A 17,731-nucleotide genomic window follows, 5' to 3' on the forward strand; every position below is an offset into this window, starting at 1 on the left:
ATTTCAAAATCTAAAAACTGAAATGGCTTCTCTTCCTCCTCAATTAGTTCTGTCATCCCACTCTCACGGCTTTCCTGCATACCTAGGCTATTATTGTTATTTCCTAATACTAGAGTTGAGAATTAGGAATAATGAGTCCGTGGCTCCTTGCTGGAAATCCTTCTAAAGCCTTCACTCCCTCTCAATCCAGGAATTGAAGTCCTGAATTAAATTCCAGTCAATTCCCTTTCTTCTCTACAGCCCGCCACTCCTCCAAACCCCTTCCCATCCTGAAATCTGCCTCACGGGATGGCTGTCCAGAAGTTCTGAAAATTGGTAGACTGCTGTCCACTGATTTCTGCACCTTTCTACCGGCTGGTCAGCCCCCAAACTCAAACCCCTTGCTGTCCAGACTTTGTTGGACATCATTGGATTGCTGTCCAGAACTCCATACTCCGGCCACCTATCCAAGAACGACGATCTTAGGTTTCTTCTTCCTCGGAGTGACCTCGGTTCTAATGTGGAGACTCTTCTTCCGCTAAAACCTAGACTAGTTGAGCGTATGGACTCCAAAGGTGAAAGTTCTCTTTATTAAATTGCGGATTCTTGTTTACCGTCGTAGTTTTACAATTGATCTTGGCATTTTGCTTAAATTGTTTGGTTAATCGACTCCGCTCTTCTTAGCCTAAGCAAGTTAAGAACCACGATTTCCAAGGATCAATCTTTTGTTATAAGTGACAATTTTATTTTGGGATTATTTTGTTAAATTGTTCTCTATAATTTCCTTAAAGTAACTCCATCGCATGTTCGTTTCACATCAATTGCCTTACAAAGACACACAGGATATTGATAAAGTAAAATATAACATGCATGATCTTGCGAAGTCGATCATAAGAAAAGAGTGCTTCATAAGTGATCTAGAGTTGAGAGATGTCTCATTGACGGTCAAACACTTGTTTATGCAATATTCTCAAAAATTAAATTCATGTAATCATCAAGTCATTTCATCAATTTACACGGTAGTAAGCTAGAATAGATATTCTCAACCAAAATTGCCAAAAAAAAAATCATCAAAGTTTGAAGACTTTGAGTGTGTTAGATTGCAATATCGATATTTTTAAGAAAATGAGAATAAAGCATTGGATACACCTGAGGTTTCTGGATCTATCATTTTTAAATATGGAGATATTGTCTAAATGCATTTGTTCTCTTTACATTCTTCAAATATTGAAACTCTCTAAATGTTTTAATCTAAAGTTGCTAGTAGATAATTTGGCTAATTTGAGGGACCTCAGACATCTTTATGTTAATGAGTGCGATAAATTGGTTTGCATGCCAAAAGGAATGAGACGTTTAAAGCAGCTATATACACTAACAAATTACATCGTGGGTGCTGAAACTTAGAGGGGTATAGAATAACTCAATGACTTGAATATTGATGATTCACTTCATCTTTATAACATTTAGAAGGTAAGTAACGTTTTTCATCAAAACATCACCTCCATTCAATTATGTTATATTGTAATGGAGTTGATTTTCTAGAGGTATTTGAAGCACTAAAATCACATAATAGATTAAAAAATTTGTGTATTCAATTATAAAAATCAGCAATTTCTCAGATGGATGAATGATTTACAATAACTACAAAATCTAGTAAAAATTATAATCAATGGTTGTGGAACATGCAAGGAGCTCTCGCCACTTGGGAAACTATAGTTCTTAAAGATGTTACACCTTCATAACATAGATGAGGTTAAGCATATTGTAAGCAAAACAATATGTATGATGAAGAATTGCAAACAATGTTGTTCCCTTCACTGGAAGATCTCACAATGAGCAACATGAAAAATTTATAAAGCTTGTGGGAAATAGATGGAAGTAGTGCACAAATTTTTTATGATATGTGAAAATTCTTTTTTTGCTTAAAGAATATGAATATAAAAAACTGTATGAATTTAAAAGTCATTCCAACTATACACTCTCTTCAAGAATTTATACTGAGCTCATGTAATGCAAATCTCAATAACCTGTTGTCATTCACATCAGATAAAAGTAGAATTTTTTCAACTACAAGAGCTTAATTTGTACTATATCCAAGGCTTAATTCATTTTTCAGCTTGCCTTCCATCCATTCGCTCTCTATGCATAAGTGAATGCAACAATCTTTAGTCCTTGCCAAGACCGAAAGGATTCACAAGGCTATAAGAATTATATTTAAACAAATGTGATGGTTAGGTGTCTCTACCTCGATAGATGGAAGACCTCATAAAACTTGAGATTTCTGATTTTTTTGGACTGACGACATTACCAGAGGGCCTCACAAAACTTGAAATCCTCTAAAAGAATTATACTTAAACAAATAGTGAAGTTTTTGGTTTCCAAAACAAGGCATATTAAGTTAAAAACGATACATTATTTTAAAATTATATGCTCTCTTAAGGGAGGGGATGTATTAGATGATAAATAGAATGAGGGCACAAAACAGTCCCAATAAATTATAATGTTATGCAATTTAATATCCAGGTTAAAGAATCACATTGATTGAAGAATTCTGATTGGTGGCATAAAGTATAACAAATTAATCTATAAGAATAACTATTAAGCCATTAAGAAATATTTTAATTTTATAGCATAATTTATCATTTCACTTTGGAATCCAATGAAAATTTTAAAGTTTGAGATGCATTTTTTTTCCTGTTAGTTTTCTGTTTGCTATTGCCAAGATTTTCATGCCCTGATATTTGGCCTACTCATCGCTAACACCAAACTCGGAAACAATATCTGAACAGTGCTCATCCATGGAAACTTCACATGAGTTCATCAAGTTCAAGATATTCTCAAAACCAGGTTCATCAGAATTATTATCACAATAAAATCTAAAACAAAAGAAAGTTAGATAAGAGATGGGAAGTCGTCACATAATTTGCTAGCAAATATAAAAAAGCTGTAAAAACATAAACATAAAATTCTTTTCACGTCAATTTCATCATCACCATTAGCTTTTATCATAATTACTTATTGTCAGATCTGCAAATTCTCCTCCTCCATTCATCTCTATTGAGTGATGTAGTTAGCTTTATTTAAAATGAATCTAAAGTTCATTTTGGATGCTTCATATTCATTCATGTTTGGTTCCAATAGCTGAATAACAAACGTTTCTCCGATAGCATTACTCTCACTGCCAGTGTTTAAAAAAAAAACAAAAAATTAAACACTTTTCCCCTTCTACCTCACTTATAAACGGTTTCTACGAGCATTCCATTACCAAACAAATTTCAAGTAACACACTTCGCCCTTTCGATTTAACTACTGAATGTTTTTATTTTTTCTGTGCATTCATTGTCGAACTTTTCAATAAAATGCCATTCTTCATGTTAATATATTAAACTTCTTTTAATTAAAATTTTTGTTATTATTATTTTATGTTATAAACATAAAATTTTAATTATTCTTATTGTTTTTATTTCTTATTGCAACGAACTTCACTTCTTTATCTTATTATGGTATACCAGGAATTATCTCTCAAGTATTTACAGTTATATCTCTTAAACCATCAAATGTAGTTATTCGATGCTTTTATATAATTTATAGCCAACTTCAAGTTAAGCAAAATTGAACTGACATTTGGGTTTAATGCAAAAATTGAAGTTTTATCTTTTGGATTACTTTAAATTTGTATTGAGTTAATCTTATTCCGACCATATTAATTAGCCTAGTGGTTGAGATGTCAATTAATAGATTTTCTTAGGCACTTTATGAAAAAAAATTAATTAAATGAATATATTAAGAATTTCACAATAACAATTTACTTGAAGAAAATTATGATAAATATGAATTTATCTGGCTACTTATTAATTTTATACAGATAGATAAAACTAAAGATAAAGTTCAAAATGTACTTCATGAAAAAACTTTTGTACTGTAAGCATCTATGTAAAGTTGTCAAACAAAGGTTAAGTATTTGGGTTAGCAATCATCAATTTTCACTTATCAAACTTCAGCTAAACTTGTCTTTAGTTTTTATTGTTACACTTTCAAATGTTTATGGGTATCTACAAGTCCATAATAATGTACATAATAATATTTTTAGGTTCTAAATTTTTATAAGATTTTGTATTCACTTATGAACTAACGTGGTTATTAGATCCAGAACAAGCATTTTTTTGTGAAGCTGGTCACATTTTTTAAAGAGTAAATTAACATGAAATTGAAAATATGTTCCACAACACATCAAGAAATTTTGTGGTATGTTAACCAAATCTTGAAACTGTTGGAATGGATTTGCTTATTTGATTGATTGAAGATAAACAAATTATATGTGACATGCAACTAGATTATGATAATAAATTGCTCTCGATGTTAATTTTTTCTAACAAAATATTTATAAAATATTATATACTAACATGCTATATATATATATATATATATATATATTAGACATTATCAACTCTATAGATTCATTCAAATTTTAAATTTGATCTTTCTTTAATAGTAACAGATGTTACTGATGACATTGAATATGATATGCTCTTAATTACATTCCCATAATCTTTGTTTGAAGTTAATTCTGCTGAAAAAAAGTTTTCATATATTTAATTTTATCAATTAATCATATTAGTATATATTTTATCTTGCATTTCATCCGCTATTAATTTTTTTATTCAATCTGTTATCTTATGGCTTTATTTTATGAAAATTTTAGTTTGAATTTACTTAAGCAATAATAGTTTAATATTAAAACTAAATTAAATTTTTTGTTTTGTATATTCAGCTACTTTTGATTTTCAAATAAAAACCCAGTTTCTTGATGGATAGATAAATTATATGTAATGTGTAAGTAGATTATGAATATCATATGCTCTCAATTGTAATTTATTCTTACTTTTGATTATTATAGATCACGTGCATTCATTATTATATAATTTATCATTTTATGATACTATCATTATAAGAAATTTTTTAAAAGCCATCAATGTCGGACCTAAGCCCCGATGAAAAAGGGTAAGGGTTTGTTTTTGTTCAAATTGATAATTTATGCTAACTTTTCTTTCCTTACTAGCATATTGCTATTATAAATTCAATCAACTCTAATTTTGTACTTCTTAGTCTTAGTTAGATTTTTATTTCTCATTTTACTGCATCCTTATTTCACCTTCCATCCAATTATTTTTGTTACACTCTTTTCAATGATTTTTTTTGCAATTGAATGTCTTTTCAAAGTTTTTAAAATTTTTAAATGTAACTTTAAATTAAAATATTATTTACATGTCTATAATTTTTAAAAGATATTTACCAATAATTGTTATTCTTTCTCATAGTACTCATTCATTATTATTTCGCATATCATGAATAACTTGTGCACCGCTCATTCTATTTCCTACAAACTCTCTAAAATTTTCATGTTGCTCATTGAAAGAACTTCTAGTGAAGACAACAACATTGTTTGCAATATTTTATTATACCATATTTTTTGCTTATAATATGCTTAACATCATCTATGTTATAAAAATATAACATCTTTAGGAACAATAATTGCCCAAGTTGCAGGAGTTTCTTGCATGTTCCACAACCATTGATTGTGATTTTTATTAGATTTTGTCATTGTTGTGAATCGTTCATCAATCTGAGAAATTACTTATTTTCATAATTGAATACACTTAAATTTTTTAATCTATTATATGATTTCAGTGCTTCAAATACATATAGAGAATAAACTTTATTCTAATATATCATAATTTAATGGAAGTTATATTTTGATAAAAGACCTGCATCAGCATTACTTACTTTCTCAATATTATAAAGATGAAGTGAGCCACCAAGATTCAAGTTCTTGAGTTATTCTATACTCCTCTCAGTTTTAGCTCCCACGATATAATTTATTAGTGTATATAGCTGCTTTAAACGTCTCATTCTTTTTAGCATGCAAACTAATTTATCGCACCTATTAATATAGAGTTGTCTGAGGTCCCTCAAATCAGTCAAATTATTTTGTAGCTCATTTAGATTAAAACATTTAGAGAGTTTCAATATTTGAATATTGTAAAGATAATAGATGCATTTAGGCAATACCTCCATATTTGAAAATGATATATCTAGAGACCTCAGTTGCCTCCAATGCCTTATTCTCAATTCTTAAAAATATCGATATTGCAATCTAACTCTCAAAGTCTTCAACTTTGATGAAAATTTTCTTGGCAATTTTGGTTGAGAATATCTATTACAGCTTACTATCGTATAAATTGATGAAATGACTTGTTGGTTGCATGAATTTAATTTTGGAGAATATCGCATAAATAAGTGTTTGACAGTCGATGAGATATCTCTTAATTCTAAATCACTTATGAAGCACTTTTTTCCCATGATCGACTTCGCAAGATCATACATCAGATCATGCATGTTACATTTTACTTTATCAATATTTTGTGTGTTTGGAAGGCAATGATTCGGATTCCTTTATATTTGGAAAAAGGACTTGCAAGCTAGCTCATTAAATATGTCTCTGTCCAAGGATTCTATATCTCCTTGTTCATCAAAAGGAATGAATCCATTTGCTATCCACAACTAAATATGTGTATCCTTCTTCATCGTTTATTTTTTTGAGTAGACAAAATTAAAGGCAAAATACTGCTTTATGTGAGAAGATAAATAAATATAGCTCACACTCAAAACTAACAAGATATTATCGTTTGTAACGTCCAACTACCACATCTCACTATCAAGCACATTCTTCCACTCCACTTCATCATTTTCAAGGCGCATCATGCCTCAAATCGTAGCTATTGTTAAGGGAAGCCAATCACGACACTTTAGTATATCCAATTGGCAAGGCTTGGACTCTTTTATACCTCTTGAAAATGCTCTTCTTATAAATAACTCACATCTATCTTATTCAGATAATTGTTTTAAATAATGAATGACATGTGTAGCTATTATTTTTGCTATTTTTATACTACGTGTGCTAGCAATTACTACACTTCAATTTTCATCATAATCCAACGTCTTCAACTCATCCAACTGATTTTGATTTTCATTCCACACGTCATCCAAGACAGTCAAATATATGTTTTCACTGATTGTTTTTTTAAGTTGATCCTACAATAGCTTCATGTTTAAAACATTGCACGTTTGTTTGTTAACTGCCTCTATAATTATTAATTAGTCTCACAATACGGGTAACATCAAAGTCAACATCAGAAATATAGACCCACATGCAAATATGAAAATGACTCTCCACCATGTGATCTTTGTAAATCAATTTGCTGAGTGTAGTTTTTCTCATTCCATCTATTGCAATTATTGGAAGCACCACAATTTTTTCGTTGTTGCTTGCAGCATAATTGATCAATGAGTTCATTATGTATTCTTTATTTTTTTCTCTACCTATGAAGATTTCTTTATCAACAGAAGAGTGTTTGAAATATGTGATCTTACGATATCTGTGACACTATGTTGAGTTGGAAATTAAATCTGTGAATTTCATCTGCTAAATTCTCTATTTTTTATTTTAATATTCAGCCTCTAACATAATTTGAAGTTAATTATGGAGTTGGAAAAAGAACAGTAGTAAAATACCTAACGCAGAATAAAGACAAATAGAAATTAGAGCTCTTTAATTATAGGCAAGAAAGAATATAAGTTTCGAACCCCACGAGCAAGATAAAAACAGAAGAAATTAGAGAAGAAATGCAGAATAGAAAAACTTTCATTGTATTGATATAACAGATTAACGAGTCATGGTGGTGTGTAATATGTTGTAAATTCGGAGAAAAAATTTAGAATAAAGATTAAGATGAAGTATATTCTTTATAAAAAATGGTAATGATTTAATCTAAACTAGGTGTTAAAAAATCACAGCTTGTTTATCTTGTAATCAGTTATCATAGCAAACGAAAATATAAAAAAAATAAATATGTGAAATACAATTCTCTTAACAAAGTAGCTAATAAATCTTTTTTTTTCGTCCCCATCCTAATAGCATAATAAAAACTACTCTATGACGAGCGACAGTTTAAAGTAAGAAATATCAACAAATTAAACTATCAGAATAAATTAAGAACAAAGATAATTATAGATGGTAAGAGCTATTTAGTACTGGATTAGGTCCATACATTGGATCGATACTCAATTGTATAAACATCAGTCGGAGAGTACATTTTTTAACATGTTATCCTGATTGACTTCTTTCGAGCTTCAAAGATGAAGTCGTCGAGTATGTCATCTACTTTATAAGCAGCGTCCTTCAATATGGGGAGTTAGATTTTGATGCCGGTATATGCGGTCTGTGGATCATCTACATTTGCGAGCACATTTCAGATACTCCATAAAATTCTTCCTAGCTTATTTAAATTATTTTTGGTGCCAAAGACAACACTGACTTACTGGATAGTAGAAGAAAGGAGTTTGCGGATGATTTGTAAAAAAATAGCTGGGAGAATGGATTCGGCTGTCATGAAAGAATGGAGATGGAGAAGCACTGTAATGAAGTAGTCGTAGCACTCATGCTCTAAAAGTCTAAAACCATAGATTGTAGTATACGGTGGACCTCGGCTTTATTGGGTAGGTCATTTTTTAGTTAGGTTTTACTGGATAAGTCATTTATTAGTTTACTCGCATTAGTTGTTCTCTTTAAGGGTCTCTCATTGAGACTTTTTTTCCTGTTCTGATTAATTTATTTTTTTTAATTATAAATTTTATCTTTTTAAATAATTGTTTTATAATTTTTCAAATTGAGATTTGTTTTTTATTTTTTAAAAAATAAAATATTTTTTATCCATAATTTATATTCACATTACATGTAGTATACCTATCATACTAAAATTTTCAACATTAATTTATACGCATGTATAATTATAAGATGTTCAATAGATGTGTATAAATTAATGCTGAACCGTTTAGTATGATAGGTGTATTACATGTAATGTGAATATAAGTTATGCATAAAGAATATTTTATTTTTGAAAAAATTAAAAATAAATCTCAATTTGAAAAACTATAAGATAAAATTATTTTAAAAATAAAATTTATAATTAGACAAAAATAAATTGATTAGAACAGGAAAAAAAATTCTTAAGAAGAGATTTTAAAAGAGAAAAACTAATGCGAGTAAAGTAATAAATGACTTACCCAGTAAAGCCTAACTAAAAAATGACATGCCCAGTAAAGTCGATGCCCACCGTCTAATATAATCTATAATTTTAGATTTTTAGAGCATGAGCGCTACGATTGCTTCATTACAGTGCTTATCCATCTCCATTCTTTCATGTTTGCCGAATCCATTTTTATGGTTATTTTTTCGCAAATCATCAGCAAGCTCCTCTCTTCTACTATCCAGAAAGTCGGTGTTGTCTTTAGCATCGAAGCTAGTTTAAACAAGCTGGGAAGGATTTTAGGAGTATCTAAAATGTGCTCGCAGATGCAGACGATCGGCAGATCGCGCATGCCGGCATCAAAATCTAGCTCTCCGCATTGAAGGACGTTGCCTATAAAGTAGACGACGTACTCAACGACTTCATCTTCGAAGCTTAAAGGAAGTCACTCGATAAGGATAATATGTTAAAAAAGGTACTCTTCGATTGTTATTTATACAACCGAGCATCGGTATGAATCTAATCCAGTGCTATATTGACTCTTATCGCCTATAATTATCTTTGCTCTTAATTTATTTTGATAATTTAATTCACTACTATTTCTTACTTTAAACTTTGTCACTTACCATGGAGAAGTTTTCATTATGTTAATGGATGGGGATGGAGGAGAAGATTTCTTAGCTGTTTTGTTAAGAGAATTGCATATTGCATTTCACATATTTTCATTTGTTGTGATAATTAGTTATAAAATAAACAAGCTATGATTTTTTGGCACATTATTCAGATCAAATCATCATCATTTTCTTATATAAAATGAACTTCATCTTAACTTTTATTTTAAATTTTCTTCTTCGAATGTACAACTTATTAAAGAGCACTATGACTCGTTAATCCGTTGTATTAATACAATAAATATTTTTTTGTTTTGCATTTCTTATCTATTTTTCTCTGTTCTTATCTTGCTCGTGGGTTTTGAAACTTATGTTCTTTCTTGCATGTAATTAGAGAGCTATAATATCTGTTTATCTTTATTCTGCACTAGATACTTTACTACTGTTCTTTCTCCAACTTCATAACTAGCTTCTAATTGTGTTGGAGATTGAATGCTATTATAAAGAAAATAGAGAATTTAGTAGACGAAATCTACAAATTTAATTTTAAACTCAACAGAGTGTCACAGATATCTTATGATCGCATGCTTCAAACACACTCTTCTGACATTGAATATGATATGCTCTTAATTACAGTCCCCATGATCTTTGTTTGAAGTTAATTCTGCTGAAAATTTTTTTTGTCAATTAATCATATTTTATCTTCTATTTCATCCGCAATTAATTTTTTATTCAATCTTTTATCTTATGGCTTTATTTTATGAAATTTTTAGTTTGAATTTACTTGAGCAATAATAGTTTAATATTAAAACTAGATTATATTTTTTGTTTTGTATATGCAGCTACTTTTGATTATTAAATGAAAACCCTGTTTCTTGATGGATAGGCAAATTATATGTGATGTGCAAGTAAATTATGAATATCATATGCTCTCAATTGTAATTTATGCTCACTTTTGATTATTATAGATCACGTGCTCTCAATTGTAACATTATTTGAGAATTTGAACAACTTTTAGCATATGTTCTATTGAGATTCCAAGCAAGAAATTAGCCATCCAATAGGTTTACGGTTTTTAGATTTTATAAGCATTCTCATGGGAGATTAGTTTAACACTCTGGCAATGGATGTTTTTGGCTCCTATTTATGCAGTCTGCCATATTTTTCTAGCTTGGGTTTCAAGGCCTATAAACTTACTGTATCATATTCTCATAGGAGTAGACACAGTTCGTAGCAACTAAGTACCCAAATGTCCTGAATTGCACAAGGCCATGCATTACCCTATTACATCATTAGGCAAAACAATATCTTTTTAAATAGAAATGATCTTATAATGTTAAAGGGTGCAACAATTCATAACTCTGATAGTGTGTGTTTTCTTTGGTTAGGTATACGTTTCACATTCTAAAGGAAGATTTTACTGTCAAAATCTCAGTCATCCCTTGGCACTTGATCCCACAGTCAGGATGAGAATCCGTGGGAGACACACCTAGATCACGCCAATATCCTTCTATATTTGGGTAGCTGAATTAGGAAGGATTATATTGAGGCAATTATGTATCAATTAGATGTTATTTATTTCTTTATTAAGACATCTTATATAGATCTATAAATAGGGGTAATTTTGTATAATAAGTAGAATCTATTTTTACCCTTATCAAATTCTATGAATTCTAACATGGTATCAGAGCCAAAGGAAATCAGGCGGCCTTCATTGCTAAATGTTCCAAGCTTCTGACTCTGCAAGAAGCTACGGACTTTTCAAGCCACCAGTGCAACCATGGACGAAGCCCTCGATCATGCCATTTGCTGCCGCAGACGGAAGCTCCGATTCTGCTAAACACCGGCATTGACAACAGGGTCCGAACTTGAGCGGGCGTAAACGAACAACACAAAAGGAGTCGAAGAAGCGCCTCCTGTGAAGCACACGAAGCCGAACGGTAGAGACGTCGAATGAGGATAGTCAAACAACAACGAAGGAGCCAAAGAACCGGCGTGTAGTCGAACAGAGCGTCGTTGATGAGGTTCAATCCGGCCTTCATTGCCGCTGAAACTTGTACGCTGACGCCGCCTGGTTTCGTCAGAGCTTCCACATGACCGCAACTCTCCGTAAAAGACTACAGAAAAATCCTTAGTTCCCTAGTCGCGTGACGAAAGAGACGAAATCCTTACCCTCTTGCGGAAGGAGACATAAGCTCTACTCGTTGCTGCTCGCCTGCTCGATCCGAGCCTCTTCAAGACTCGGTTCGATACCTTGTTCTTGTTAACTCAAGGAGACGAATCTCTACTCGCTGTTGCTCACATGCTCGATTCGAGCCTCTTTAAGACTCATTTCGATTCAGATTGGTCCGGTTCAGCTCAGCTCGATTCGGTTTATTAAACCGAGAGGTTCGATCTATTTATCAAAAAAAAAAAATCGACCTTTATTGTCAATCAGAAAAATTGTTTTTTCGGGAGGCCTTCATTGTCGGAAATATGAGGAATACAAGGTTTCCACAACTGTCCTTCATTGCCAAAATTCTAAGGAATATTGATCTTTCAACTGGCCTTCATTGTCGGAATTTTGAGGATAGGTTCCCATCACTGGCCTTCATTGTCGGCTTTCTCTTGTGGTTGTTATCCCATCTATAAGTAATGCTTCCTTCATTGCTGCCCTGCTCAACATAGCCTTCATCGCTATCATTTGTCATTGTCACAATGTCTGAAGCTAATTCCTCCCAAAGTTTTAACCAAATTTAACCAAATAGAGGACTGTATGGTGTACCAAGGGACTTGTTAGCTCTACATCTGTGCAACTAATTCCAAGCTGGGAATGAAAGATATATATTCTCTAGCTTGAGGGGGAGTGTCAAAATCTCAATCATCCCTTGGCATTTGATCCCACGGTCAGGATGAGAATCAGTGGGAGACACACCTAGATCACGCCAATATCCTTCTATATTTGGATAGCTGAATTAGGAAGGATTATATTGAGGCAATTATGTATCAATCAGAAGTTATTTATTTCTTTATTAAGACATATTGTATAGATCTGTAAATAGGGATAATTTTGTATAATAAGTAAAAGGTATTTTTACCCTTCTCAAATTCTATGAATTCTAACGTTTACAAAATGAATTCTAACATTTACAAAATGGCAAAGCATCATATAGGACAAGGTATGTAAGTGAATTTCAAGTTAATGATGAATTAGAAAGGACAAGGTTATAAACAAGCATCATATAGGTGTTCCTGTAAGATCTTCTGAAAGGTGCAAGATTATATGGGCAAGTAAATGCTGATGGAAAGAAGCAATAAAAATTTAAGTAATTGACTACTGAGCTGTAAAGGTTAGTGAGAAGTGGCAACCTAATTTAGGTTTAAGTTTTATGGAAAATCTTTGGCTATTCTAATCAATAGCAAAGACAGCACCGAAGTATTGTATGACAAATAAAAAATAAGTAGACAACTTGTACAGGATGGTGATGGTGTTAAATGTTAGATATATTTCTATACATTTAAAGAATATTATCACAAGCGTAGTATTCTGATTGCTCTTTTATTTACAAGTTGTTAGCTTTATAATAATATGCATGGCCAGTGGCGGAACCACATGTTGCATAAAGGGGGGCAATTGCCCCCCCTCAAAAAAAATTTTTTTTTATAGGAGTAAAAAAATTTTATAGTAAAAAAAATTTATAGGTGAGTAAAAAAAAAATTTTGCCCCTCAAAAATTTTTTTGCCCCCCCTAAAAAACTCTTTTGTGCTAACTTGCCCTAAAATATCTATATATTTATTCATATTTAGTTCTAATATTCTTTTTCATGCATTTCATGACAGTTTAATTACACTTTTTTTCTTTATTTTTCTTGCTTTAAAAAAAAACTATTTGTAATATATAGATATATAATATTATTTTTTTAAAATTTAATTATTTTGTGTTGTATTTGCTGAGCTATATTTGTTTTATTTGAGCGCATTAACTCACTTTTTTTCTTTATGTCTGACACACTTCAAACTATTATTTATGAAGACTAATACAAGTTTATATGCATATTGATTATATATAAATCATATATAAATATATAAATATTGCATGTAATATTCATAAATACTTAAATATAAATCATATATCATGTCATAAATTAATTTTATATTGGATCTATATCTATTTTATTTGAGAAAATTTTGTTTTGGTGAACGCTAGTGTGTGTATATATATATATATATATCAACAAATACAAAGCCATCCTCTCACCAGTTCAATAAGCCATAGGTTCTAGAACTCACAAGCCTAAGGGTTGAGATGCCATATTGACCCGTGAACCATAGCGACGTAATTAATGCATATATATGATGGTTTAACAAGTCCTTGAAATTGTAGTCAAGCCAAGAAGTTTTAAATAAATTTATCAGCTTTAGCAGCTCTTTCAAGAACTCACATGCCTATGGAAAATCGATGGCATAAGTTGTCTTGGAAAATCAATGAGAAATCAAATAATTTGTCTATGAAATCTTTGTGATGTAATGAATTTTGTCTCCTCGATCTCATGAGTACTTTCATAGCCCTCAGATACCTCTATGACATTAACTCTACTTATATGCTTCTAGCTTATTGCATGTACCAATGATCCCATCCTTTCTGTCATCATATTGCATATTATTACACCTAGCCATTCTTCCAGTTTTATGATAAAAAAGTGGATTATTCATTTCTGGTGCCATTCATTTTTTTTTTGAATATACAGATATACTTGATGTCTCCACGTTTTTTTAACCATGTTCAGCATACATAGGGTAAAATGTACAAAATTTGCCTAATTATGAATGATCATGGAAGCCCGAATCTGGATCTCGGATTAATGAAAAGAAATCTGCATGCTAGTTTCTCCAGACCGTCAGGGAATATACATCCCATGCATTGAATTGAAAACTTTGAGTACCCTTGTTTGATAAGTTCTTGTTCACATTTTTTTGCAGGTTCTATATCATGCATCTAGAAGATCAAAAACTAAAGTTCTCTACGATTACTCATCATGCTAGCGTGACCCAGTGCCTTGGTTCTGCTAGTGGTGAAGAATGGTTCCTTGGGGTGGCCAAGTCTTCAATTCTGGAAGAAGGAGCTGAATTAAATGATGGCATTCTGAAGACACCCGTACAATCAAAATGTGGCCATAACTATGTACCACCTCACCCAGATGATGTGTACATGTTCCGCGTAACCGGTACCAAATTTTTGAAGCTGAATCGAGGAACTTGGCATGCAGGACCGTTGTTCAAGAGCAAAACAATGGATTTCTACAATTTAGAGCTAAGTGACACGAACGTGAGCATCTTTAATCTTCATTTTAATTTCCAATTTCTATCCTACCTTTTTTTTGTTCTATCTGATCGAGACTGATTAAAAAATTCATTGATATTGTTTGCAAAACTAACTAGGCCTTGCTGATGAAATTCGTTTAATCATTTCCAGCAAAGCACAATCCTTCCTTTGCATGCCTGTTGTCTTTGTAACTGATTACAATGGTTAAGCCGTTGAATCTTTTATATCAAAGCAAAGTTGTTGACCTCCAAATGATCATTTATTAAAATGCCTTGAAAATTAATATTAACTATTTGCTTAACTGGTAAAGATCTTTTTTGCTGCTTGCCCTCAAATCTTTGAATTTCATTAAGTAATTTTATAGGGAACTTTTAAATGATTGTCATGTTTGCATTTCTAGGCAAGCCCCTAAGAAAACTAGAGATTTAGGCGAATACAAGTATTAACAATGGGAGAGATTTATCTTAAAGTGTTGATGCTGCAGCCATCAAAGCATCCCTACATATCTATAGGAAATTTCCCTGTACGAATTTTGCCCCCTTAGTCCCTCCGCCATCCGTTAAATTTTTTTTTTTTGGAATGGGGGTATCTACCCACTGCCACTCCTAAGGGAGCACTTGACGGTGTAACTAATCACTCGGCGGAACATAGCAAGGCCACCCACCTACATCGGGCCCACACTTGCTTTGCCCCACTGAAGAGGCGAGGCCATAGTAGAGGGGATTCGAACCTAGGATGGTGGGTTCCCTGCCGTGCTCGCCGACCACCCACCCTAAGCCTCAATGGGTGTTAAAAGTTCTTCAATTGCCTTTTCCTTGAACTAGTTATAGATGCTAAAAATATTATAATGATAAAATATAATTATATCACTCTTTGCTGAAAATTTTATTTTCTAGAGCTAAAACATCTAGTATGCACTATGCAACTAGAAATTAAGGACATGCTATATGGAAATGCTTGTTTTTAGAGAAAATCCTGCAATTTTCTTAGATATATATATCAATGAAATTTAATTAAAAGTAGTTATATATGGGAGTAGTAGAAAAACTGCTTTCACTGTAAAATAAGGAGCGATGAGTGCAATAATTCTTTAACCTTGGGTTGTCCTGTTTAACCTTCTTTTCTTTGTCTTGCATCTTGGCTACTTGTTTTTATGGATTTTCCATGGAGTTTTGTATATCTAGCTTAAGCATGCTCAGTATCTTTATCCTTTTATTCTTAAGGCATAGTTGTTACCTTATATGTTCCTTTGCAGTTCCTTTTGTCCTTTCTTAAATACTCATTGTTTTCCTGACTATCAAAAGGATCGCACCCGTCTGTATAGTTTTAGGATTTGGTCCATCTTCATCTGTATCTCCTCTCAGGTTAACCGGCCAGCAAAATTATTGAGGAATTTAAACTGAACAGCCTTGCATTGTTCTCTAATTTTATGTATTGGTCTTTCTCCTTTTCGTCCCACAGTTTTTGTGATGAAATTACTAGTTGCATGCTAAAATATCTTAATGGGCTTGGCTTGTAAAATAAACTTGCCAAAACTTGCCCCATATTTCCTAACTGGTTGTTCAGGTCTACAGTTATGCTTGCCAAACTTCCAATTTCTATTATTCTGGGAGAGGAAATTCCACAAAACAAGAACTTTATATTATCTGTAATTTTTTTATTTTTCTACTAATCCCTATTTGCATTTTAAGGTATAATGATACAAGGATCTTAACTTTTTTTTTTTTTGATATGAAGAATATATAGATGTCTTAAATAAATAAATAAATACGTGAAATTATTCGTTGCGGATGTCGAATGTCGTCCAGAGACCAACCAGAATGCATCATATCACCCCCTGCTTTGTATTGATCGGTACTGCGGCTCGGTACTGTTGACGTGGCGCATTCTGGTTGGTCTCTGGACATCAAACTGCATCGGCGTCCGCACAAAATAATCACTCCCTTAAATACACTGTTATATGTATTCATATGATAGATTTTTTCTCTGAATCTTACATTTTATTCATCAATTGCTTTGCTGCAGATAGTTGATCATACAACACATGACTTCCATAAGAACGATGGGGTAGTCTTTTTAGTTGAGGAAGATTATTAAGTAGTCTTTCAAAGTTGAACATGCAATGATGAACCATAGACTCTTCTACTTGGGATTGCTACTGGGAACTTTACATGAAATAATTTGCAGTTTCTATAGTTATTTATGTTGTTGCATGTTTCATTTATGGATTTTCAAGTGTAAATCAGCATGCTGTGTTTGATTTGAAGAATAACTTATTGATGTTTGATTAATGATTGCGATGTAATTAAGAAGAAAATTATTATGTTACATATGATAGCTTTAAGTTTTTTCTATATCAAAAAATAAAAGAATAACTCATGGACTAGTTTCTACAAATGGCAGCCTTTAGCAGATAATTGGTACTTTTTAACATTTTAATGTATAATACTAATAGCATTTGATGTTGAAAATTAAAATTTTTAATAATTGATATTAATAATTCATTTGTATATTTATATGTATATAGGAAAGACGAGAATAACTGCCCACATAATTTTAAAAAATATATAATCAAAATATATGACAAAGAACAGGATATATATATAGTTTTCATAATGTCTTATGTATCATAAAAAAAAAAAGCCTTTATCATTATAGCGTGCCAAAAACATCTTTTGTATGAAAATTCAATACATATGGAGGATAAGAGAGGAATGCAATAATTATAATAGATGTCATATTTTTAATGTGAA

The 17,731-nt window shown here is 31.7% G+C and overlaps 1 protein-coding gene across 4 annotated transcripts in view; it reads left to right on the forward strand.

The window, feature by feature from the left end:
- The window catches only part of LOC110105537, a 35,861-nt gene extending 18,508 nt beyond the window's left edge, over window positions 1-17,353 (forward strand). For all 4 annotated transcript variants that reach the window (XM_028700987.1, XM_028700986.1, XM_020835085.2 and 1 more), the window contains 2 exons: window positions 14,636-14,981; window positions 17,004-17,353. In XM_028700987.1, coding sequence (XP_028556820.1) covers window positions 14,636-14,981; window positions 17,004-17,075 — 418 coding nt within the window. In that variant the 3' untranslated portion in view covers window positions 17,076-17,353. The remainder of the gene's footprint in view (window positions 1-14,635; window positions 14,982-17,003) is intronic.
- The last annotated feature ends 378 nt before the right edge of the window (window positions 17,354-17,731 follow it).

The sequence above is a fragment of the Dendrobium catenatum genome, unplaced genomic scaffold, assembly GCF_001605985.2.
Source record: "Dendrobium catenatum unplaced genomic scaffold, ASM160598v2 fragScaff_scaffold_1608, whole genome shotgun sequence".
Taxonomy (NCBI): Eukaryota; Viridiplantae; Streptophyta; class Magnoliopsida; order Asparagales; family Orchidaceae; genus Dendrobium; species Dendrobium catenatum.